Source organism: Emiliania huxleyi, assembly GCF_000372725.1.
Source record: "Emiliania huxleyi CCMP1516 unplaced genomic scaffold EMIHUscaffold_105, whole genome shotgun sequence".
Lineage (NCBI taxonomy): Eukaryota > Haptophyta > Isochrysidales > Noelaerhabdaceae > Emiliania > Emiliania huxleyi.
Genome location: NW_005202113.1, coordinates 136,574 through 156,701, shown reverse-complemented (window position 1 = coordinate 156,701; position 20,128 = coordinate 136,574). Strand labels below are relative to the sequence as shown.

Sequence of the window (20,128 nt, the reverse complement as noted above, 5' to 3'; positions counted from 1 at the left end):
CAGTTAACGAACCGGACCAGCTCGTTGGTCACGAACTTGTGCCGGCATCGCCGCTTGACCTGGAGGCGAGCGACCCGGGCCTCGCCGTTGCCGGCGGAAGGGTCGACACTCCAAGCGCAATGGTTCAGTGTCGCGTGGCAGTGAGGGCCTCCGTAAGCGACGGCGCATTCCGCTGCCGAACCCCGCCCCGGCGCAGTGAGCCTACCGTCGAGAGGCCGGGAGGGGTGAGGAGGCGGAGGGCCGATCGCGTGATGAGGGACAGGATCGTCGCGCCGCGACGCCGCCTCCCGCGCCACTGCGGACCCGGAGCGAGCAGCACAGCCGGAGGCGAGCAGCAACGGCGCCGCAGCCACTTCCCCTTTCGCCGCCGCCGCGGCGGCGGCGGCGGCGTGGCTCTGGCGCAGCTCGGGGAGCGCGGCGAGGAGCGAGGGCGGGATGGGCGCGGTGGGGAGCAGCAGCGGCGACTGGATGAGCGACGGCGGCGGCGGTCGCGGCGGCGGCGGCGGCCGGCGCGGCGGAGGGCGGCGGGACGGCTCGGCGAGCGCGGCGGCGTGCTCGGCGAGGTGGGGCGGGAGGGGGGGCGGCTCTGTCGCGAAGAAGAGCTCCACCACCTCGGCGGGCACCTCCTGCGAGTAGCTCTCCTCCTCCTCGTCCGGCCCGCGCGCGTCGACGATCGAGAGGGCCGCCGCCGTGAGCGACGCGCGCGTACCGGTGTGAGCGGCCGGCTCGCCGTCCTCGTCCTGCGGCACCACCACCAGCCAGTTGTGCAGCACCCCGCCCTCGTCGGCGACGGTTTGCTCGGCGCCTGCGAGACGCGCGTCCAAGGACGTGTGACGGACACGAGTGGCGGGGCAGTGTCTGCACAAGCCGTGCTCAGGCGCCAGAGGTGTCCCAGCGCAAGCAGCCGGCGGGCGCCTCGATGATGAACTTGTACGCGTACTCGCCCGGCGGGAGGGGGAGGACGAGAGACCAGTCGGAGCAGGGCTCGGCGCGGCCGGGCGAGTCGCACCGCCTCTCGAGCGGGATGCGCTCGCTCCAGTTGTTGAAGGAGCCCGAGAGGAACGCGGCGTGGCACTCCCCCGGCCACGAGAAGGCCGTCGGGACCAGCCGCGGCCGCCGCGGCGCGGCAGGAGCGCGGTGCGGCGCCGCTCGAGCCTCCGCCCGACCACCCGCCTCGACCCGCCTCGCCGCCTCGCTGCACGGCGGCCGCATCGGGCCTGGCAGCTGGAAAAGCGGCGGCTGCGGCGGCTGCGGCGGCTGCGGCGGCTGCGGCGGCTGCGGCGGCTGCGGCGGCTGCGGCGGCTGCAGCTCGGTTGCGTGCAGAGCGTGGTGGTCGGCGGCATGCACGTGCACCTCCCCGAGCATGTCTCCACTCTGCAGCTGCATCTCCTCGCTGCCGATCCTCGTGGTTGGCTCGGCGGGCGGTGCGATGGAGCACCTGCGGACGAGGGCGGGGGGGAAGGGTGGTGGGGCGGGGAGGGCGGGGGGGGGGGCCAGGGGAGGGCGAGGACGCGAGGGGGCCACTGAAGCAGCTCACCCCTCCCGAAGAGCGACTGCGGCCCGTCTCTGCTCGTCGAGCTCCTCCTGCTGCTGCGCTATCTGCTCCTCCACGAGTGCCTGCCACTCGCCGAGCGCGCTTCCGAGCCCCGCGAGCGGACCCGGCCGCTCCTGCAGCCACCCGACCACCTCGCGCGCCGTCGAGCCCGCCGGCCACGCCCGCCACCCAACGGGAGCGAGACCGTAGGCGCGCGCGGCGGCCCACGCCGAGACGCCGGCGCCCGTCGAGAGAGGCTGCGAGGCGGCGGCCCACGCGGAGGCGCTCACCCCCTCCACCGTGCCGCGCCAGGCCTCGGGGACGACACGCTCGACGAGAGGCTGCAGCAGCGGCTGCAGCAACGCATCCAGCGGCCTCCCGCCCACAGAGCCACTCGGGCCCGCCGCGCCATCAGCGCTCCCCTCGAGCGCCGCCTCGCCGGCGGCGGGGGGCCCGCCGCCCGTCCCGCCGCCTGTCTCAAAGAGAGAGCTCGTCTGCCCCGCATCGCCTCCATCCGACGTGCGTCCGCAGTCCGTGCTCGCGCTCGTGCTCGCGCTGAGCGTGCCTCTTCGCAAGCAGGCTCGCCGGCTCTTGTCGCAGCCCGTCGTGGGCGCTTTGCCCGGCGCCGGGGACGGATTCCGCGAGCCGCCGGGCCGATCGGCGAGCACCGCCAGCCGCGAGCCCGAGCCGTCGATCATTGCCTGCTCCGTCGTCGGCACCGACCCTACCGAGCCGAGAGAAGTCGCCGAGCGGCTGCGGCGGAGCTTCGAATCAGAGAGGGCACCGCAGTGGAGACTGCTCGCGGTCGGGCCGAACTGCGGGCCCGTGGGTGCGGTCAGCCGTGAGAGCTCGAGCATCGACAGCCGCGAGACGAGCCCGCGCGGCAGTGCAGTGCCGTCCGCGAGCGTCTCCCTGCTCGACGCGAGGCACGGCTTGTGCCGCAGGCGCGGGTGGGTGTCCGCGTACTCGCTGGACTCGGAGGGCGAGCGCGAGATGGTTTTGCGCAGCCCGAGCACCCCACTGCCGCGGTGTGTTTTGGACATCGAGACCGCGACGAGAGAGAAGAGCAAGAGGCCCGCTCACAGGGCCATGGAATCCAAAAGGATCCTTTCATCATGGGCGCGTAGTCTGACACAACCCCCCAAACGCAACGCCCCCTCCCTCAACCGTCAGGTGTAGTGTAGTCTTTTAGCTTACTGGGAGAAAAGGGGAGAGGGGCTCTAGGCCCCTAAGGGCCCTACGCGCGGCGTGAGAGCTTGGAAGCAAGCTTTGCACGGCGATCGAGGATGGCGCGGTTCACACCCTTCACCGAAGCGATGGAGATGCGTTCCGTGAGGTGTGAGAAAATGGGAGGGTATCTCTCTCTCTCTCTCAAGTCTCAACCGTCAGGTGCGAGATGCCGCCGCCGCCAGAATACATGAACATGTACATTCGTGTGTCCCCGAGCCGCGGGCGACGCGTGCAGTAGGGTGACCGCGTGGCGACACCAGGGAGTGAGTTGTGCTCGTCGAGCCCTACCCATCTACCTAGCAGCTAACTAGCTAGAGGCGCACTGCCACACTGGCCCAAACACACAAAATAAGAACCCTGCCACCTACGCGCTGTGAATGAACTCGCCTCGCTCGAGTGTCACCACACCCCGTGCTCACACCACCGTTCGAACCCGTAACCCATTACAAAGAAGAAAAAACGCGGGGGGAAAACGAACGCTCCGTGTGGGCGAAACGATGCACATTACCCGCACGAACACGGTGCGCCTCGTGCTAATCCTCGCAACACGTCCGACGCGCTGCAGTGCCGGCTGTGCAATAGACCCGGATGCGGACGGCGTCGTCAGCATTGAGCGTGGCGAGATCTTTCCACGCGGTGAGGTCCAGGCCGAGGCGTTTCAAGATTGCCAGCACTTGCGAAACGTGACCATTCCGACCTGGGTGAGGGCCATCGGCGCTCGAGCATTCGCGCGTGCAGGCTGCGTGCCATCGGATCGCTGTCACCCGATCGCGGTCCGATTTGAGCACTCGGAAGCATCGCCCAGCAACCTCGCGTCAATCGGGCAGGGTGCATTCCAGCAGACGGTGCTGCTGGAGCTCGCGCTCCCACCGAGCCTGGTTCACGTTGCCGCCGAGGCGTTCCAGTACGTGGCACGCCTCGACGCGGTCACCGTGCCCGGGAGCGCGGTCTCGCTCGGCAGAAGCTCCTTTCGTTGCGATTCGTGGTCGTTCGCCGACAACAGCTATTCCTCGTCGCTCCGCAATGTCACCTTTGCCCTGCCGAGCGACCTGGCAGTGATCGAAGCGAGCGCATTTGCCGGTTGCGGCCTACAGGGGGAGGTCCGGGTCCCGTCCGGCGCCTACATCGAGGACGGCGCCTTTGCGACAAGCGCCTTTGTCCGAACGCCCGCTCCGCCTCCGCCGCCCTCGCCGCCTCCCCCTCAACCGCCAGAGGATGGTTTGAAGTCCAGGCTACAGACGCCGGGCGGGGCTGCAGTCCGCGCGCTCATCTTTCTGCTTGGCCTCCTCCTCTTCCTCGTCGCGGTCTGCCGGTGCAAAGAGCTCCCGAAGCTGACCTACCCGCCGCCATCGACAAGCTCTCAGCGCAAACCAGCGCCCGTGGCGCGCCGTCTGAGCGATCTCAGCACGCGCATGCGCGAGTTTGAGGCTTGGCGCCGCGAGCGATCGTTCGCGCCCCCACCCCGTGCTCCTCAGAAGGAGAAGCGTGCGCAGCTGCCTCCTGTCGCGTCCGCGGAGGTTTCGCTCGAGGAGAAGGAGAGACAGGACTATGCGGAGGTGTCGCTGACCATCGGGGAGAAGGAGGAGGAGGACCGTGAGATCCGCGAGCCTCCGCCTCCGCCGCCACCGGGCGATGCTGGGCCAGGCGAGGGCGGCGTGGGAACGAGGCGGAGGGACAGGCGACGCGCCCGGCGAACGGATGGCTCCTCCGAGCTGAGCCCCACGCCGGAGGAGGCGGAAGGAGAATTAGAGGCGCAAGCCAGCGGGGGCGGCGAGGACCCGAAATCTTCCGGCGCGCTCGATGTGTGAGCACGGAATGGTGACACTCGAGCGGTGGGGTTCACGGCGCGTGGGTCGGTGCGCCGCTCTTTGCAGCGAGGGCTGCGAGATGGTGCATATTGGGTGGTGCCGTGGTGCGTGGGGGGGGGGGGGGTAATCAAAACGGAGAGCCCCAGGCCCTCCAGCTCCACGAGGAGATGGGTAAAAAGGAGCAAGTCCTCGCCCATGCGGTCTTTGTGCAGGGTCTTTGTACGGGACCGACCGAGTCTTTCTTTTGTGGTGTGTGCCTGTGTGTTGTTGTGGCTTGTGGTTGTGCGCCAGTGTGCTCATTCGGAAGTCGGAAAAGAGAGGCTCTTGAGTTTCTTCTATATCGGTGTGATTTTCTATATCGTTGTGCTAGGCATTGAGCGATCTTGAGCCTACGGGTGCGGTGGCGTGTTGGGCTGGTGCTGGGCCGCGACCAGGGCTGATACCATGATCCATATGTGACTGCGGAGAGTTGAGAGACGTCTCCGTCGCGGTCGTTGGCGGCGTGGCTGAGGGCGGCGCTGGAGGCGACCGAGAGGGCGCGGCGTGGCTGGTCTCATGGTCTACAGCAAACCATAGACCACGCTGAGAGAACGCGACGCTAAAACCCGACCGCAATGGATGGTAAAACGCGGCGGGCGATCCATCCACACGGGTTTCGGTGGGTTGGATGGGGGTGGTGACCCTCGAGCGAGGCGAGTTCATTCACAGCGCGTGGGTGGGTGGGGCAAGGCGTGGCCGGGAGACATATGTCTCAATTCTTCTTGCCGTGGGGGTCAGAAGTGGTTGTTATTTTTTGTGTTTGGGCCAGTGGCAGTGCGCCTCTATCTCTCTAGCTAGCTAGCAGGGAAGGGCTCTGCGAGCACAACTCACTCCCTGGTGTCGCCACGCGGTCACCCTACTGCACGCGTCGCCCGCGGCTCGGGGACACACGAATGTACATGTTCATGTATTCTGGCGGCGGCGGCATCTCGCACCTGACGGTTGAGACTTGAGAGAGAGAGAGAGATACCCTCCCATTTTCTCACACCTCACGGAACGCATCTCCATCGCTTCGGTGAAGGGTGTGAACCGCGCCATCCTCGATCGCCGTGCAAAGCTTGCTTCCAAGCTCTCACGCCGCGCGTAGGGCCCTTAGGGGCCTAGAGCCCCTCTCCCCTTTTCTCCCAGTAAGCTAAAAGACTACACTACACCTGACGGTTGAGGGAGGGGGCGTTGCGTTTGGGGGGTTGTGTCAGACTACGCGCCCATGATGAAAGGATCCTTTTGGATTCCATGGCCCTGTGAGCGGGCCTCTTGCTCTTCTCTCTCGTCGCGGTCTCGATGTCCAATATGTCCTCTTCGCGCACCGCAGCTCGGGTAATATCGACAAACTACGATCTGTGGGGCCCTGTGTTCATGACGGAATCAGCTGGGGCTGCTCTGCTACCCATCTCTCAGTAGAGTGTCTGTATTTAGCGTGTTTGGGTCTCCATGTTTGCGGTTTGGAATTTGGCGTTGGGCCCTATTTTGTCTACTTATTGATGACGGAATCGACGACAAAGGAACCAACGACAAAGACGAACGCGGCCTCGTTTTGGATGGGAGAAGGCAGTCCTTCCCATTTTTGGCGAAGAAAGAAAAAGTACGCGGACACGCCAACGCAAGAAAGTAAGCGGACACGAGGATGGGAGAAGGACAGGGTCCCCACCTGCACGAGCAGGCCAGGATTTTGGAAGGACGATCAGGGGAACACTGTAAACACGGGAGCGGGGAGCGCATCGCGACACGGAGAGGGGCTGGGCAGGGTTCACCCACGCGACGGGGGATTCCTCTCTCTCGTATAGAGGACAAGGTTGCACCCGGCGGCACGGGCACGCGGGCCTCCTACTGGCTGCTCTCCCCTAAGTTCTCCTGAATTCGTTCTCCTAGCCCTGACAAGGCTCAAGCGTCAAGGGAGAGCTGCAGGCTCACAGCCAAGTAGACTCCCTTCTCCACTGGCAATCTCTCTCTCCACGAGCGACAAGAAGAGTGGTGATTTCTTGTTGGTAAATTCTTGTTGGTTCTCAAAAATCTCTCTCTCGTGAATGTCTGTGTGCTTGTGCGTCTTGGGGCCGTGTTTTTGCGTGAATGGCTGCGCGCCTGACCGTGGTGCGGGCGTGCGGCCTCTGAGTCGGCGTTGCGCTCGCGGGACCCCGTGTTGCGTGTCTGACTGTCACTGTGTAACCTCTCATAGACCAGCGCGCAGCGCGATGGGAGGTTTTCCCTTCCTCAATCGCAAGGTCTTTCTTATCAACCTATCTGTGAACGGCGTGTAACATCAAAAAAGAAAACAAAGCTCTTTGATTTTCGCCTGAGCCTCCCGCCGCCCTCCCCGCCGCTTCCGCAAGCCCGCCGCTGCCAATGCCGCCACCGCCGGTACCGCTGCCGCCTTACCCACCGCCGCCGGCGCCTCCCCTGCCCCCAGTGCCACCTTCTCCTCCGGCTCCGCCCCTGGTACCCCCGCCGCCCCTACCCCCGCCGCCCCTACCCCCGCTGCCCCTACCCCCGCCGCCCCTACCCCCGCCGCCCTCGCCGCCGCCTCGTTCTCCGCCACCGCCGCCTCCGCCGCCTCGAAGCCCTCCAAGCCCTCCGCCACCGTCACCGCCAACGCTGTCGCCTCCACCGCCCTCGCCGCCGCCGCCGCCGCCCTCGCCGCTGCCGTTGCCGCCGCCGTCGCCGGCGCCGGCGCCGTTGCCGCCGCCGTCGCCGCCGCCAGACGCGCCCGATAGGCTGTCCATTGTCTCCGCCAGGGCTGCTGGCGCTCTCGAGGCGCTGACACAGCGGCTACATCAGCGGCGAGACTGTCCCGGAGAGTGATGAACACGAGAGATCGCACGAGAGTAGGCGCTGAAGCAGAACGGCGCGATGCTCATCAGCGATCTGTCTGGGTGCGACCCTGGCGCACCGGGCAACTACTGCAGCTTCCGCCGAGGCCTCGCCACTTCGCTGGTGACGGTGGCCGCTGGGCTGGCCGCGGCGACCGCGCTCTACGCTTGCACCTTCCTGCCGCGCTACCGCCGGCGGCGCGAGAGCAGGGCGCGCGCACAAGCCTGTAGATGGGCACTACACAGAGATGTTTCGACGAGAGCGCTCTCGAGAGGAGGACGCATTCAGCCGGTCCATTGTATTCGTAGCCCTTGCATTCGTGCGGTGCTCCCCGATCACACGGCGCGGTATGTACACACCGCAGTCATGCCCTCCCCCCCCTGACCCTCGCGTCTTCGTGGCGTTTATATACAGGCGCACAAGCGGCTTGTGGAGGATGACAGGAAGGCGGCCTTGCAGGCAGTCGAGAGCGTCGACGCCTCACCAAGTCGGTCGCGGCGGCAGACGGCGAGCAGGGGCCGGGGGCGAGGGGCGGCGCTCGGCAGTACGGAGAGCGTCGCCGCGCCGAGAGCGAGGCCGGCCTCCGGGCAGACGGTGCCTCCGGGCAGCGAGTCGGCCGACGTCGAGGAGGAGGAGTGGGAGGAGGAGGTGGAGGAGAGGAAGGGGGAGAAGAGACCTCTCTCCCCCGTGCCACCGGAGGAGGAGAGGGAGTCTGTGCCGCAAGAGAGCCGGATTCGGCGGATGGCGAACGTGTTGTTTGTTTGGGTGCAGCGTTCCCCGGCCGGACGCCGGACCCCGATGCTGACCTACCTCTGATCAACTTCAGATTCGAATTGACGAAGTCTCTGCGTTGTAGAAAGGCGAAGAACAGTCTGGCTCGGACTGGACACCAACGCGGTATGGGTTGGTCGCAGCGGGGTGGACGCGAGACACGGATCAGCTCCTCCCCGCTTCGGAGCCCAAACCCAGGCCACTCATCGTTTGGCGAGCGAGCGAGCGAGCGAGCGAGAGCGAGCGAGCCAGCGGCGATGGACAGCAGATACAGGCCACACACGCCGAGTACGCTTCGCACTGTGCGCTCCTTTGGCGCGCAGCTCGGCTCGACCCTGCCCGAGGAACGCGGATCTTCCCCGCTCTTTGTCCGCGCCTCCTTTGAGGTTCGGTGTGAGACTGACTGGGGCGAGTCGGTCGCCGTCGTCGGGAGCACTGCCCAGCTCGGGGCATGGCGGCCAGAGGCCGGCATGCGCATGACGACCAATCAGCGCATCTACCCGTCTTGGCGGAGCGAGCCGCTCCTCCTCTCAGAGGTGCTCGAGCTCGAGTACAAGTTCGTTGTGATTGGGCCTGACGGCAACGCGGCGCGCGCCCGCCTCCGCCGCCGCCGCCGCCCCACCACCACCACGCCTCACCGCCCGCCGCTCGCCTGCTTGCGCCGCGCAGGTGCGGTGGGAGCCGCTGCAGCACAACCGGCGGCTCGCCCTCCAGTCGGCGAGCGAGGTGCGGGTCGTCGCCGACTGGGGCCAGCCGAGCAGCATGCCGCCGCAGTCGCAGGTGGACCCGCTCTCGCTCGCGCCGCTCACCGGCAGCGTGCTGGGCGCCTCGTCCGTGCCCGCGCCGACCGCGCCCGCGCGGGCGGGCGAGCGAGGCGGCGGGTGCGGCAGCAGCGCGCCGGACCACCGCCAGGCAGCAGCTTTCCCACCGCCTTCCCGCGGCCCCTCTCCAGCCCCTTGTGCCGTCTCCGCCCCCCTGCCTCGCGTCGAGCCCCGCCGGCGGCCGCTGCTCCCACCCGCCAGGCGCCCCGCGAGGCGAGCGGCATCGCGCCCGCCGTCGACATGACGGTCGACCTCCCGGCGGGGCGGCTGCTCGTCGTGCAGCAGCACCTGCCCTTCAACGTGGCTCAGGCCGAGGACGGCAGCTGGGGCGGCGCGCGCGGGGAGAGCTTGGCTGCCGCCGGACGAGGACACGTCCCCGACGGTTCCTCGGAGCTCCTCGCGTAGGCGAGTGGGACGAGTGGGACTTGCTCGCGACGAACACGCAGGGAGGGCGGCACATGATGGGATCCTTGAACGTGGAGGCGAGACGCGCACGCACTAGACACGCCCCAGACACACTCCCCAGGCACTCCGTCGACACTCCCTAGACACTCCGGACACACCTCCAAGACACGATTTCTTTGGCACTTCCTTTGGCACTTCCTCGACACCTCCCAGACCACCGCCGCCTCGAATGGCCTCCCTCGCCGAGGGGTCGTCGCTTCGCCGGGGGTCGAGGCCCCGCCGTGCTTGACGCGTCCTGTGGCCGCGTCCCGCAGGTGCTCTTCGTCGGCTGCGTCCGCACGCGCGTGCCGCCCGAGGCGCAGGCGGCCGTGGCGGAGATGCTCGCGGTGTACAATTGCGTCCCCGTCTTTTTGAGCGACGCGCTGTACGACTCGCACTGCAACGGGTACGGGCCGACAGTGCTGTGGCCAATCCTCAACAACCAGATCCCGGACCGGCACGCGGGCGGCAAGGGCGGCGACGGCGCGACCGCCCACGCCTCCCACGCCCCCGAACCACACCGCCCCTTCGTGTCCCGTCTCACGACCTCACGACGCGTCCACGACACGTCCATGACACGTCCAGCGCGCGTCTACGGCACGTCCACGACGCTTTTCGCTCTCCAATGCGCCGCCGCAGGCACGCACGTCTCCTCGCTCTACAATGCGTACGTGCGCGCCAACGACGCCTTCGCGCACACGATCCGCTCGGTGCTCCGCGTGGGAGACATGATTTGGGTGCACGGCTACAACCTGACCCTGCTGCCGGCGGCGCTGCGCCAGACCAAGCTGCCGGCGCACTGCACCGTCTCCTTCTTCCTCCACTCGCCCTGCCCCTCGCCCGAGGTGTGGCGCGTGATCCCGCACCGCTCAGAGCTGCTGCGGGGCATGCTCGCGGGCGACGTCGTCGGCGCGCCGCACATCGAGCGCGCGCCGCCCGAGCGGAGCGGCGGCTGATGCTCGCCGCCTCTCCTCGCCCGCAGGCTTCCACCTCTTTGAGTACGCGCGTCACTTCATGACGTCCTGCCGCCGGCTGCTCGGCTTGGGCGAGAACGTCGGCGGGCCGACGGGCGGCGGGCTCTGCATCAACACCGGCTCGCGCCGCGTCACCATCACGGCACCGCCGCCCGCCGCCCCAGCCGCCCCTGCCGCCCCTGCCGCCCCTGCCGCCCCAGCCGCCCCAGCCGCCCTCCCTTCCTGTAGCTGTGCTCAGCCGCCCTCCGGTAGCTGTGCCTGTGCCGGAGCCCCGGCCCGGCCCCTCCCCCCTGCGCCGCCCCCTCCGCTTACCTCCCCCGCCCCCGCCACCCCCACCCACTCGGCGCCCCAACAGGTGTCGCACGTCGGCATCGACCCGGACGTGCTCAACGCGCGGCTCCGGCTGCCGGAGACCGCGGAGCACGAGGGGCGGCTGCGCGAGCAGTGCAAGGTTGGCGAGCGGATCGTCGTCGGCGGCGTCGAGATGCTCCACCCGCTGCAGGGCGCACACATCAAGCTGCTCGCCTTCCAGCAGCTCCTCGAGAACTACCCCGTCTGGCGCAAGCGGCTCACGCTGCTCCAAGTCTGCTTCCCCGACAAGCAGCGGCCCGAGCAGTCGGCGCAGCAGTCGGCCGAGAACCGCGAGGTGGTCCGCCGCATCGAGGAGGCGTTCGGACCCGACACCATCCGCTACTTTGAGGCGCGGCGCTGGCCGAGACCGCCCGAGACTTGCCCGAGATCGCCCCGGATACCCGACGCCGTCGTCCCGCCACCGTGCTGCGGCGCGGCGCGACGACGCTCCCTCCCCTGTGCCGCAGCGCGCGTGTAACCCTCCACCCCACCCCACCCCACCCCACAGGTTGGTGCGGAGCTCGACGCCAAGCTGTGGACCAAGAACACGCGGCTCGCCCTCTTCCGCGCCGTGGACGTGCTCCTCAACTGCGCGATGAAGGACGGACTCAACCTGCTCCCGTTCGAGTACATCCACACCAAGCACTCGCAGCAGGCCTCGGGCGTCGTCGTCCTCTCCGAGTTCGTCGGCTGTGCGCACGTCCTCAACGGCTGCGTCCGCATCAACCCCTTCAACCTCGAGCACGTCGTCGAGCAGGCGAAGCGAGACGGCCCCCCCCCAGCCCCCTCCCCCCCCCCCCCCGGCACTGTCCGCGCCCGTACAGTCGTCTGATGCCACCTGCTTGCCCCCGTAGCTCGACGCCGCGCTCTCGATGCCGCCCTCGGAGCGCGCCGCGCGCCTCTCCAAGGACCACAGCTTCGTCGCCTCCCACACCACCCGCACCTGGCTTCACGTGGCCGTGCAAGACATGCGGCGCACCGCCGCCCTGCACGCGAGCGGCGAGGCCTCCTCCTCCCGCCCCACCCTCGCCCTCTGCTCCTTCGGCTCCGAGATGCGGGCGGGCCAGCAGCTGCCGCCTCTCAACGTCGAGGCGCTCGCCCGCGCCTACGTCCAGTCGACGCGGCGGCTCATCCTCCTCGGCCTCGACGGCACGCTCATCCAGCAGGAGAAGGTGATGCACCACCGAAAGATGTTCCACGACTTCTCCGACCACTCGCTGCCGCCGCCGCCCGCCGCGCTGCACTGCCTCGCCGCGCTCGCCTCGGACCCGTGCAACCAGGTCTACGTCATCTCTGGCCGCTCGGCCTCCGACCTGGAGGCGTGTCTCGGCAACGTCGACGGGCTCGGGCTCGGCGCTCTCCGCCCCTCCACGCCCCTCCGACCCCTCTCCACGCCCCTACCCCCTCCGCCCCTGCCCCCTGCCCCCTCGCCGCCGCGCCTCGCCCGTCGCCCAGCCGGCGCCGCGCGCGCGCAGGCGCCGAACTCGGCTTCATGCAGATGCGGCCGCGCTCCGGCAAGTGGCTCAAGCGCGAGCTGTCGCCGGCGCAGGAGCGGTGGAAGGACACGGCGAGGCCGATCTTCGAGCGCTTCACGCTGCGCACCAACGGCGTCTACATGAGCTGGCAGGAGTCGGCCGCGATCTGGTGCTACCACAACGCCGACCCGGACTACGGCCGCTTCCAGGCGCGGCAGCTGACGGTCGCTCTCAAGGAGCAGCTCAAGGGGACTGGCGTCTCGGTGCTGCACTCGCTCAGCAAGTGCCAGGTCGAGGTGCGCATCGGCGCCATCAACAAGGGCGTGTTTGCCGACGCGGCGCTCACCGAGGCCCACGCCGGCGGGCCCGTCGACTTCGTGCTCGCGATTGGCGACGACGACGACGACGAGTACATGCTCTCTGCGGTGACGGCGCGCGCGAGCGGGCCCGCGATGCTCGAGCGGCTCCGCGGGCGCCTCTTCACGGTTGCGGTCGGCAGCAAGGACTACTCGCACGCGCGCTTTGTCTGCGAGAGCTCGCGCACCGTCCTGCAGCTCATGCAGACGCTGCGCGACGGCAGAGACGCCTCCTTCCGGTCATAGCACGCGGGCGGGCGCCAACACTTCATGCACCACTTGAGAGAGGGACTGGGAGAGGATCGAGAGGCGGATTGGGGCGCGGGTCGGGCAGCCTAAAGCCGGAGCCTAGAGGTGGAGCGCGGGAGGCTCGTGGAGAGGGTGTGTCTCGACAAACCGTCTCTCGGGGATTTAATGATAATATGATATGTCTGTTAACCCCGCGGCGGAACGCAGAAAAGTTCTGCTTGAGCCTTGACCACATAAAAGTCTGTGTGTCTCCGGTCTGCGCGACACACCAATCACCATCCCCATCCGTACTTCACAAAAAACAATCACCGACAATCCTCTGACCCCCCCGGTATCAACGAGACCACTCTCACAAGAGCAGTCCCGAACTGTAATCGCGTTCCGCTGAGCTCTCGCTGTCACTGACATTTTCTCCGGTCGCGTTTGTGTATCTCGAGTCTGGGGTTGCATGGGCCATGATCAGGGCTGGAGGAGGGGGCCGGCGGCCGCCGCGCGCGGATCGAGGAGCCTGAAGAGGGCTCGCACACGCGGCCGGGGGCGCGGCGGCGCCGAGGCCGCCTTGGCACGTGCTCTTCTCGTCGCGACGACGAGCAGCGCTGAGAACTCGACGCAGCGCATCACGTTGACCGCCGTGACGATCCTCCAGACGGCGGCGAGCGAGAAGCCGGGCCGGCGGACGGCGCAGACGAGCGCGCCGAGCGCGAAGGCCGTGTTGCCCACATGCGAGGCGGCGAGCGGCCGCAGGCAGCGCCGCGCGATGAGGGACCCCTCGAGCGCGCCAGAGACAATGTAGGCTGCCATGCTCGCGCCGAGCCACGCGGCGGGGGCGCTCATGGCGGCGTGGACGGCGGCGTGGCGCGTGAAGAGGTGCGGCGCGGCGCGCGACACCCACAAGCTGAGCGCGCCGATCCCGACGCCGAGCGAGGCGGACGCGAGCGCGACGCGCGACTGGAGGGTGCGTGCGAGCCTCTCCTTGGTGCCGAGCAGCTCGGGCAGGTAGGCTTGGGAGCAGACGCCGAGCGCGTCGCCAAAGGGGCAGAAGAGCCAGTAGAGGCACTCGAAGACCTGGTGCGCCGCGAGCGCCACGGTGCCGAGGCAGGCGACGCTCGCCGTGATGGAGAGCGACATGGCCGAGCGGGCCGAGAGCGCGAGCGACATCGGGGCGACCAGCGCGGCGAGGGAGGCGAGCTCCGCGCGCTTGGGGAGGACGAGCAGCCGCCGAACGCCGCCGAGCGCGCGGAGGGGCGCACGCAGCTGCCGCCGCAGCACCGGCTCCTCCGCCTCTGGTTCCGGGAGCACCCCGTCCTGCTGCGACGGCGACCAGGCCGGCGCGAGCCGCGGGGCGGGCGCGCCGTGCTTCCGGATCCAGAGGCGGAGGAGGAGGGCGGCGGAGACGAGCTGCGAGGCGACGGTGCCCCACGCCGCGCCCGCCGCGCCCAGGTTGAGCGGCCCCACGAGCGCGCAGTCGAGGACGATGTTTGCGACGGCGGCGAACGGGACGGCGAGGAGCGACGAGTTTGCGTCCTTGTTCGCGATGAAGCCGGCCTGCAGCACCATCGCAACGAGGGCGGCGGGGAGGCCGACGGCGCGGATGAGGGTGTACTGAACGGCGCCCCCAAAGGCGGCCCCGTTGGCCGCCCCGCCCGCCATCATCAGCCGCATCAGCGGCGCGGCGACGAGGCGCAGCGCCGCGGCGAGCGCGAGCCCCAGCGCGACGGCCGAGGTGAGGGAGGTGCCCACCACGCGCCGCATGCCGTCGGGGCGGCCCTCGGCGACGGTGCGCGCGCCGAGTGCGGTGGTGGCGACGCCCAGCGCCGAGCAGAGGTACTCGAGGTGGTCGCACGCCTTGGTCGCCGGCCCGAGGGCGGCGAGCTGACTGGTGCTCGACGCGAGCCCCACGACCGACGTGTCGATGAGGGAGAGGAGGGGCGAGGAGAGCATCATGGCGAGGGTGGGGAGGGCAAACATGAGGATGCCCCGCAGCGTTGGGACGGTGGCCGCTGCCTCCCCCGCCTCCTCCGCCTCGCTCTCGGCGGCGGGAGCGGGGGAAGGGAGGTAGGTCTCGGGCGCGGGCAGGCTGACGATCAGCTCGGTGACGGGGGCGGTGGCGGCGTGGCCGTCCCGGAGGAGCGGGGACTCGGGCGCGGGCAGACTGACGATCAGCTCTTTGACGGAGCCCGCCTCGCCGAACGGATCGTCGCCCGAGCTTGCGCCGAGCTGCTCTCCCCCGAGGAGCGAGAGCGACACGCTTCGTTCGGAGGACACCCCGACCGTGGCGTCGAGACGCGCGCTGGTCGGAAGAGTGGAGGGGCTGGCGCAGTCGAAATCGGCGAGCGCGCCACCGCTGACCCCGCTGTTTTCACCCCCACCGCTTTGCACAACTTGTGCACAACGTGAGCGCTGGAAGCGCGGCTGCGGACGCAAATGAGGTTGCGCCGAGCGGAGTGCCGCGGACGGCAGGCACAAGAGGGCGAACACGAGGGTGTGTAGCATGGTTTGCCGGTATGTTCGGTTGTGATCAGAGTCGCCGTCGCCGGCGGAAAAGTTTGACGAGAAGCTCTATGGTGGCCGAGACTAAGACCCTCAAGAGCGAACACGATGTGCTCCTTTCGTGTATTTCTTTTTCAGACATCTTTGTTTGGAAACACGCACAAACACTGCTTAAACTTTACTTTCCTCCACCCCGTCTCGTTTGTTTCCGTGTTTCTCTAAACACCCTCTCCTTTGCTCCTCTAGCTCCTCCCGCTCCCTCCCTTCTCCTTTCCTCTCCTCCTCTATCTCTCCCTCCTCCCCTCTCTTAAACGAAGAAAACAAGTTAATCTGCGCTTTCTAGAGACAAACGGGGAGCCGGGACGCGATGTGCGGTCCTCAAGTCCTTATAGCGCCTCGTATTTCTTTTTTAAAGAAGGTTTCGGAAATAGTGTTCGCATGTCAGGCACAGGCAGGGACTCGGAGACACACCCAAACACTGACTGCCACTCTGAATGTGACTGGACACGGGACTGCCCGGGGGGGGGGGGGGGGGCTGGCAGGGTTCTAGAATGCGAGCAGACACACCCCTCTTGCCGATGTCACGCCGTCGCCGTTCTCAGCCGTCCCGAGCCGACCCGAGTTGTCCGAAACGATAACAACGCGAGCACCCCGACATACTCTCCCTCGCGCCACCGACATGTCGAGCAAAGCGCGGCCGTCGACGAGGCACGTCAGATCGCCCTTGGCTGTGAGGCGGCAGGCACCAAACGCAACCAAGCCGAGGTCGGCTCGCAACCCTTTGAAGGCGAGTTCAAGAGAGAGTTTGTTTGTCGAGTTCAATGGCCCACTCCCAACGCAGGGCAATCGCAGATGCCAATGCTCACGCTCCCTTGCCATCTCAGGCGAGGAAGGAGGTGCTCCTCCTCAAGCGTATCTTCGACGAGTTCGACCGCGACCGCGACGGCCGAGTCTCGCAGAGCGAGCTCGCGTCCGCCCTGAAGCGGTTCAGAGACCAGACGAGGCCGCGAGGCCAATCGTACAAGTCGCCGGCAGAGCAGTCGGCCGAGGGCATCGCTCTGTTGGCCTTTCAAGTGATGGACTCGGACCAGGACGGTGCGGTCTCTTTCGACGAGCTGCTGCGGTTGTGCTTGCCCGAGGCCAGCGAGCAGGACGTGCAACGGTGCCTCGCCCTCGTCGCTCCAAGGAAGAGCAATGGACCGCCAGAGGTGCCAGAGGTGGCAGGCGCTGAGATCTCTGCCCTCTTCGGCATGTATGACACGGACAGGTCCAACTCCATTTGCGTTGCCGAGCTCGAGGCAGCGGGCGCATGCGGCCTCGATCAGAGGGAGCTGCAGAACCTCGTGGAGGAGCACGACGTGGACGGCGACGGTGAGCTGAACCTATGCGAGTTTCATGACTTGATGGTCTCGACGGGCGTTTTCCAGGCAGAGCCAAAGGGCCTGTTCGAGTATGAGCGGGATCGCGAGCGGGAGAGGGCAGAGCTGCACAACAAGCGACAAATCTTCTTCAGGCAGCCGTGATCTCGCGCGCCCGCTCTGTTTCAGTTCCTGTTCTTGTGGAAGGCAGCCGGAAAGGAGCCATGAAATGCATTATAGAAAAAGGCTATCGGCCATACCGACCCAGTTTGTGTAGTAGCAGCGCCCTCGAGACCTACATAGTTTTTCCACTGTGTCTCTATCCAGCTTCTCACTTCGTTGGCAGTCTCTCCGACGGATGAGAGAGAGAGATTTTGTTTGTTTTTGTTCGGATGAGTATGAGTCTCTCCACCCACGGGCACACACTGACAGAGGCGGCCGACGCGAGGCACTCGCCATGGGTGACAGGGGCGGTGGTAAGGTCTCCCACTGTGTGTGGGCTTCGCTAGAGGTGCGGCCTGCGCGTGTGCTCGCCCTTGAGGTCTTGGGGGGGAAGGGGAAGGGGCTGTGTGCTAGGCTGTGTGTCTGTGCATGTGTGTGTGAGTGTGTGTGCGTGTGTGTGCTGTGCGAGCCGCCCTGAACGACCACTATGGTGAGCGCGCCGCGAGCACCGAAGCGCCGCAAGCGGGCGAGACTGTTTTCTTTTGTCATCGGCGCTACCCGGTCGGCAATATATGTGTATATGCTGCCGCCTCGTTTCCTCCTCCTCCTGTTCTGCTCCGCCGCCACCGCCCTCCGCGTCCCCTGCCTCTCGCGCCGCGAGCTGCTGCTCGGCGCCGGCGTTGGCCTGCCGCTCGCTGCGCCGCCGTCCGCAACAGCAAAGATGCCGCTCTCCACCGACGAGCAGGACCGGCTCGATGCGCTGAGCAAGTTCTCTCGCGACACGCTGCCGAGCACCACGCTACCGTCCGGCGTCGTCGTGCTTGACCTCTATCGGGGGAGCGGGCCGGAGCCGCGCGCGGGCGATCTTGTCTACGCGCACTTCAAGGTGTGGCCGAGGAACTTTCGGAGCGGCACGCCGGCGGACAGCTCCTTTCTCGACACGCGGCCCCACGAGTGGCGACTCGGCACGCCGGATGAGCGGATCCGCGCCGGCTTCGACGAGGGGATTGTCGGGATGCGCGAGGACGGTTGGCGACGGCTCATCGTCCCCGCCTCGCTCGCATATGGCTCCGCCGGGCTGACTACGCAGCGAGGGGTCGCCCTCGTCGAGCCGGACGAGCCGGTCTTTGTCGACGTCATCCTGGTGGATGGCGGCTCTGGCCGCTGCGCCGAGATCCTGCGGCCAGCGGGTGTCAGCGAGGTGGGCGCCAGGAGGCTCAAGAGTATCTCCTGTGTGCGTGGCGCGCCCTGAGTGCTGAGACCCAGCGGACAGACAGTGCGAGTCGGGACGGGGAGTCGGCACGCATATCCTAAGGCGGACTAGCCGCGTAGCTATACAGGCGTGAGGAGAGGAGCTTTTATAGCCACGGCGGGTACTAAGTGCCGTGTCGGGGTCCTGGCTACACACGGACTGCGTCATCCACAGTACACCCGCCCCGACCGCCGGGCGCCGGCACTGCTATCGCAGCCCGCTCGCCTCCTGCCCGGCCTCCAGAGCCGCCAGGCAAATCGCGTAGTCGACGGCGCCGACCCGAGACGCGCGAACGACCTCCGCGTGCAGGGCGCGCAGCGCCGCGGCGGCGGCTGGGCACTCGACGCCGTCCGTCAGCGCCGCGACCGCGCCAACCCCCTCGACCAGCAGCTCCCGCTTTGCGGACGCCACGGCGTCGGCGTCCTCGCCCTGCCACGGCAGCCTGCCCGCCGCCAGGTAGGCGAGGGTGTACAGCAAGCTCTCGACGTCGTCGGAGGGGCGCGTCGCGCGGCTCTCGTCGGCCGCCAGGCTCGCAAAGAGCAGCGAGCCGGCGGGGCCGGCGGCCGGCGGCGGCGCCTCCCTCCCGGCGGCTCCACCGGCGGCGGCACTGGCCGGCTCGCGTGTGCAGGATCCAAAGTCTATTAGGTGCAACTCGCTCGCCGGGTGCAGCTCCGCCGCGCCCGCGGAGAGCAGCACGTTGGACGGCTTCACGTCGTTGTGCACAAAGCCCGCGGCGTGCAGTCGGCGCAACAGGCCGAGCAGGCAGCCGCCGACGTGCCGGAGGAGCTCCCCTGTGAGCGGTCCGCTCTCGCCCCGCCTCCGCAGGTCGTCGAGCGACGGGCCGAGCAGCGTCAGGAGGAGGGCGCCGCCGGGCGTGCCCTCTCCCTCGGCCTCGTGGTGCAGCAGCCTGGGGAAGCCCGGCACGCCCGACATCGCGGAGAGCACCTCGGCCTCGCGGGCAATCGCGCCGACCTTGAGCCCAATTTTGACGGCCACAGGCTCCGTGTGGCCGGGGAGGTGGCCCCGCCGCACCTCGCTCTGCGTCCCCAGCCCGACGCGAGGCCCGATGTCCAGCTCGTCGATGGCAGAGGCTGTAGCTGTGCGGAAGGCGGTGCCAGCCTCGTCGAACGTGAAGGTGCCGCCCCAACTGAAGCCTGCGGGCGCGGGCACGTCCAGCAGCAGCGGCCTCGGGTGCAGCGCCGTGCTCACGGCGGCGGCGCGGCCGGTGGTAACGAGGGCCGCGAGCATGTACAGTGGCGCGAAGCCCGTGGGCGTGCACAAGTTTCTTTTTGGATGTTTTCTTTGCGATTCTTTGAAAAAAGCACTTTGCGTTTCCGGAAATTTCAGGGAAAACACAGAGGGTGTTTGGTGCTCCATTCTGGAAACTCGCGAGTTTTCCTGAGTCTGAGAGCTGGTCTGGGGCAAAATCTGAGGCAAAATTGAGGAAATCGGCACGATACCCAGGCGGTCACAGGGGGAAAAGAAGGCCTGCACAAGCTTCTTTGTGTTTTCCAGGTTTACCCGGGGTTTTCCAGGTATACCCGCAAAATACCCGGTAACTTGCCGATTTGGCTGATTTTGGGCCCAAACCAGCCTCAGTGCTCAGACTCGGCTCAGAGCCCGGAAAATTTGATGGTTTCCCCGGGAAAATAGAAGGGAGAGAAAAAGGAAAAAAGAGACGGGGTGCGAGAGGAAAAGCTTGTTCAGCCTAAGCGCGTCTGCCCCTTCCTATCTCACTTCGCCAGTCCCTCGCGATTCTCGCTGAGGGAGGGTGTAGAGGATGTAGAGTGTAGAGCGCTGTAGAGCTGTAGAGATGTAGAGCGCTCTGGAGCGCTGTAGAGCTATAGAGCTGTAGAGCTCTACATCCGCCGCGTGACGATGCGGGTGCGTTGTAGAGCGATGTAGAGGCCCTCTACAGCATGAAATCTCTGCAACAAACTCTACATCATAAGGCACCGGCGCGACGCATGGCAGGCTGGTCATGACGCAGTTATAGGGTGTTGTGTGCC

The 20,128-nt window shown here is 67.4% G+C and overlaps 8 protein-coding genes across 8 annotated transcripts; 5 read left to right on the top strand and 3 right to left on the bottom strand.

The window, feature by feature from the left end:
• Positions 1-948: 948 nt before the first annotated feature.
• On the bottom strand, positions 949-2,577 carry EMIHUDRAFT_454258 (hypothetical protein; the record flags this gene model as incomplete). The annotated part of the gene is made up of 3 exons (XM_005792723.1): positions 949-1,438; positions 1,538-1,909; positions 2,054-2,577. Coding segments are annotated over 3 exons (1,386 nt in total), but the record flags the coding sequence as incomplete, so codon positions are not given.
• A 684-nt stretch (positions 2,578-3,261) lies between these two features.
• EMIHUDRAFT_222791 (hypothetical protein) lies at positions 3,262-4,572 on the top strand (the record flags this gene model as incomplete). Its single annotated transcript, XM_005792722.1, has 1 exon — positions 3,262-4,572. The coding sequence occupies one exon, from the start codon at positions 3,262-3,264 to the stop codon at positions 4,570-4,572; it is 1,311 nt and encodes a 436-aa protein (XP_005792779.1).
• A 3,857-nt stretch (positions 4,573-8,429) lies between these two features.
• TPS1 (alpha,alpha-trehalose-phosphate synthase) lies at positions 8,430-11,609 on the top strand (the record flags this gene model as incomplete). The annotated part of the gene is made up of 9 exons (XM_005792805.1): positions 8,430-8,774; positions 8,857-9,099; positions 9,210-9,339; positions 9,414-9,490; positions 9,728-9,935; positions 10,092-10,354; positions 10,452-10,556; positions 10,782-11,186; positions 11,322-11,609. Exons 1-9 carry the CDS (start codon positions 8,445-8,447, stop codon positions 11,607-11,609), a joined length of 2,049 nt encoding a protein of 682 aa, XP_005792862.1. The 5' UTR covers positions 8,430-8,444.
• EMIHUDRAFT_439656 (hypothetical protein) lies at positions 11,105-13,048 on the top strand. The gene is made up of 4 exons (XM_005792721.1): positions 11,105-11,126; positions 11,286-11,534; positions 11,632-12,130; positions 12,253-13,048. Exons 2-4 carry the CDS (start codon positions 11,373-11,375, stop codon positions 12,852-12,854), a joined length of 1,263 nt encoding a protein of 420 aa, XP_005792778.1. The 5' UTR covers positions 11,105-11,126; positions 11,286-11,372; the 3' UTR covers positions 12,855-13,048.
• A 158-nt stretch (positions 13,049-13,206) lies between these two features.
• Positions 13,207-15,350, bottom strand: EMIHUDRAFT_222788 (hypothetical protein; the record flags this gene model as incomplete). The annotated part of the gene is made up of 3 exons (XM_005792720.1): positions 13,207-13,295; positions 13,424-14,162; positions 14,253-15,350. The coding sequence occupies 3 exons, from the start codon at positions 15,348-15,350 to the stop codon at positions 13,207-13,209; spliced, it is 1,926 nt and encodes a 641-aa protein (XP_005792777.1).
• Positions 15,351-16,252: 902 nt separating this feature from the next.
• EMIHUDRAFT_57999 (hypothetical protein) lies at positions 16,253-16,777 on the top strand (the record flags this gene model as incomplete). The annotated part of the gene is made up of 2 exons (XM_005792719.1): positions 16,253-16,501; positions 16,580-16,777. Coding segments are annotated over 2 exons (447 nt in total), but the record flags the coding sequence as incomplete, so codon positions are not given.
• Positions 16,778-17,447: 670 nt separating this feature from the next.
• EMIHUDRAFT_222786 (hypothetical protein) lies at positions 17,448-18,119 on the top strand (the record flags this gene model as incomplete). Its single annotated transcript, XM_005792718.1, has 1 exon — positions 17,448-18,119. The coding sequence occupies one exon, from the start codon at positions 17,448-17,450 to the stop codon at positions 18,117-18,119; it is 672 nt and encodes a 223-aa protein (XP_005792775.1).
• A 207-nt stretch (positions 18,120-18,326) lies between these two features.
• On the bottom strand, positions 18,327-19,367 carry EMIHUDRAFT_222785 (hypothetical protein; the record flags this gene model as incomplete). Its single annotated transcript, XM_005792717.1, has 2 exons — positions 18,327-18,648; positions 18,772-19,367. The coding sequence occupies 2 exons, from the start codon at positions 19,365-19,367 to the stop codon at positions 18,327-18,329; spliced, it is 918 nt and encodes a 305-aa protein (XP_005792774.1).
• Positions 19,368-20,128: the final 761 nt, after the last annotated feature.

Excerpts from the sequence above, each read along its gene's own strand:
- EMIHUDRAFT_439656 (XM_005792721.1), top strand. The coding sequence starts at position 11,373 with ATGAAGGACGGACTCAACCTGCTCCCGTTCGAGTACATCCACACCAAG. Across the intron at positions 11,535-11,631 it reads TCGAGCACGTCGTCGAGCAG|CTCGACGCCGCGCTCTCGAT; the intron begins GCGAAGCGAGAC and ends TTGCCCCCGTAG. Across the intron at positions 12,131-12,252 it reads CGTCGACGGGCTCGGGCTCG|GCGCCGAACTCGGCTTCATG; the intron begins GCGCTCTCCGCC and ends GCGCGCGCGCAG.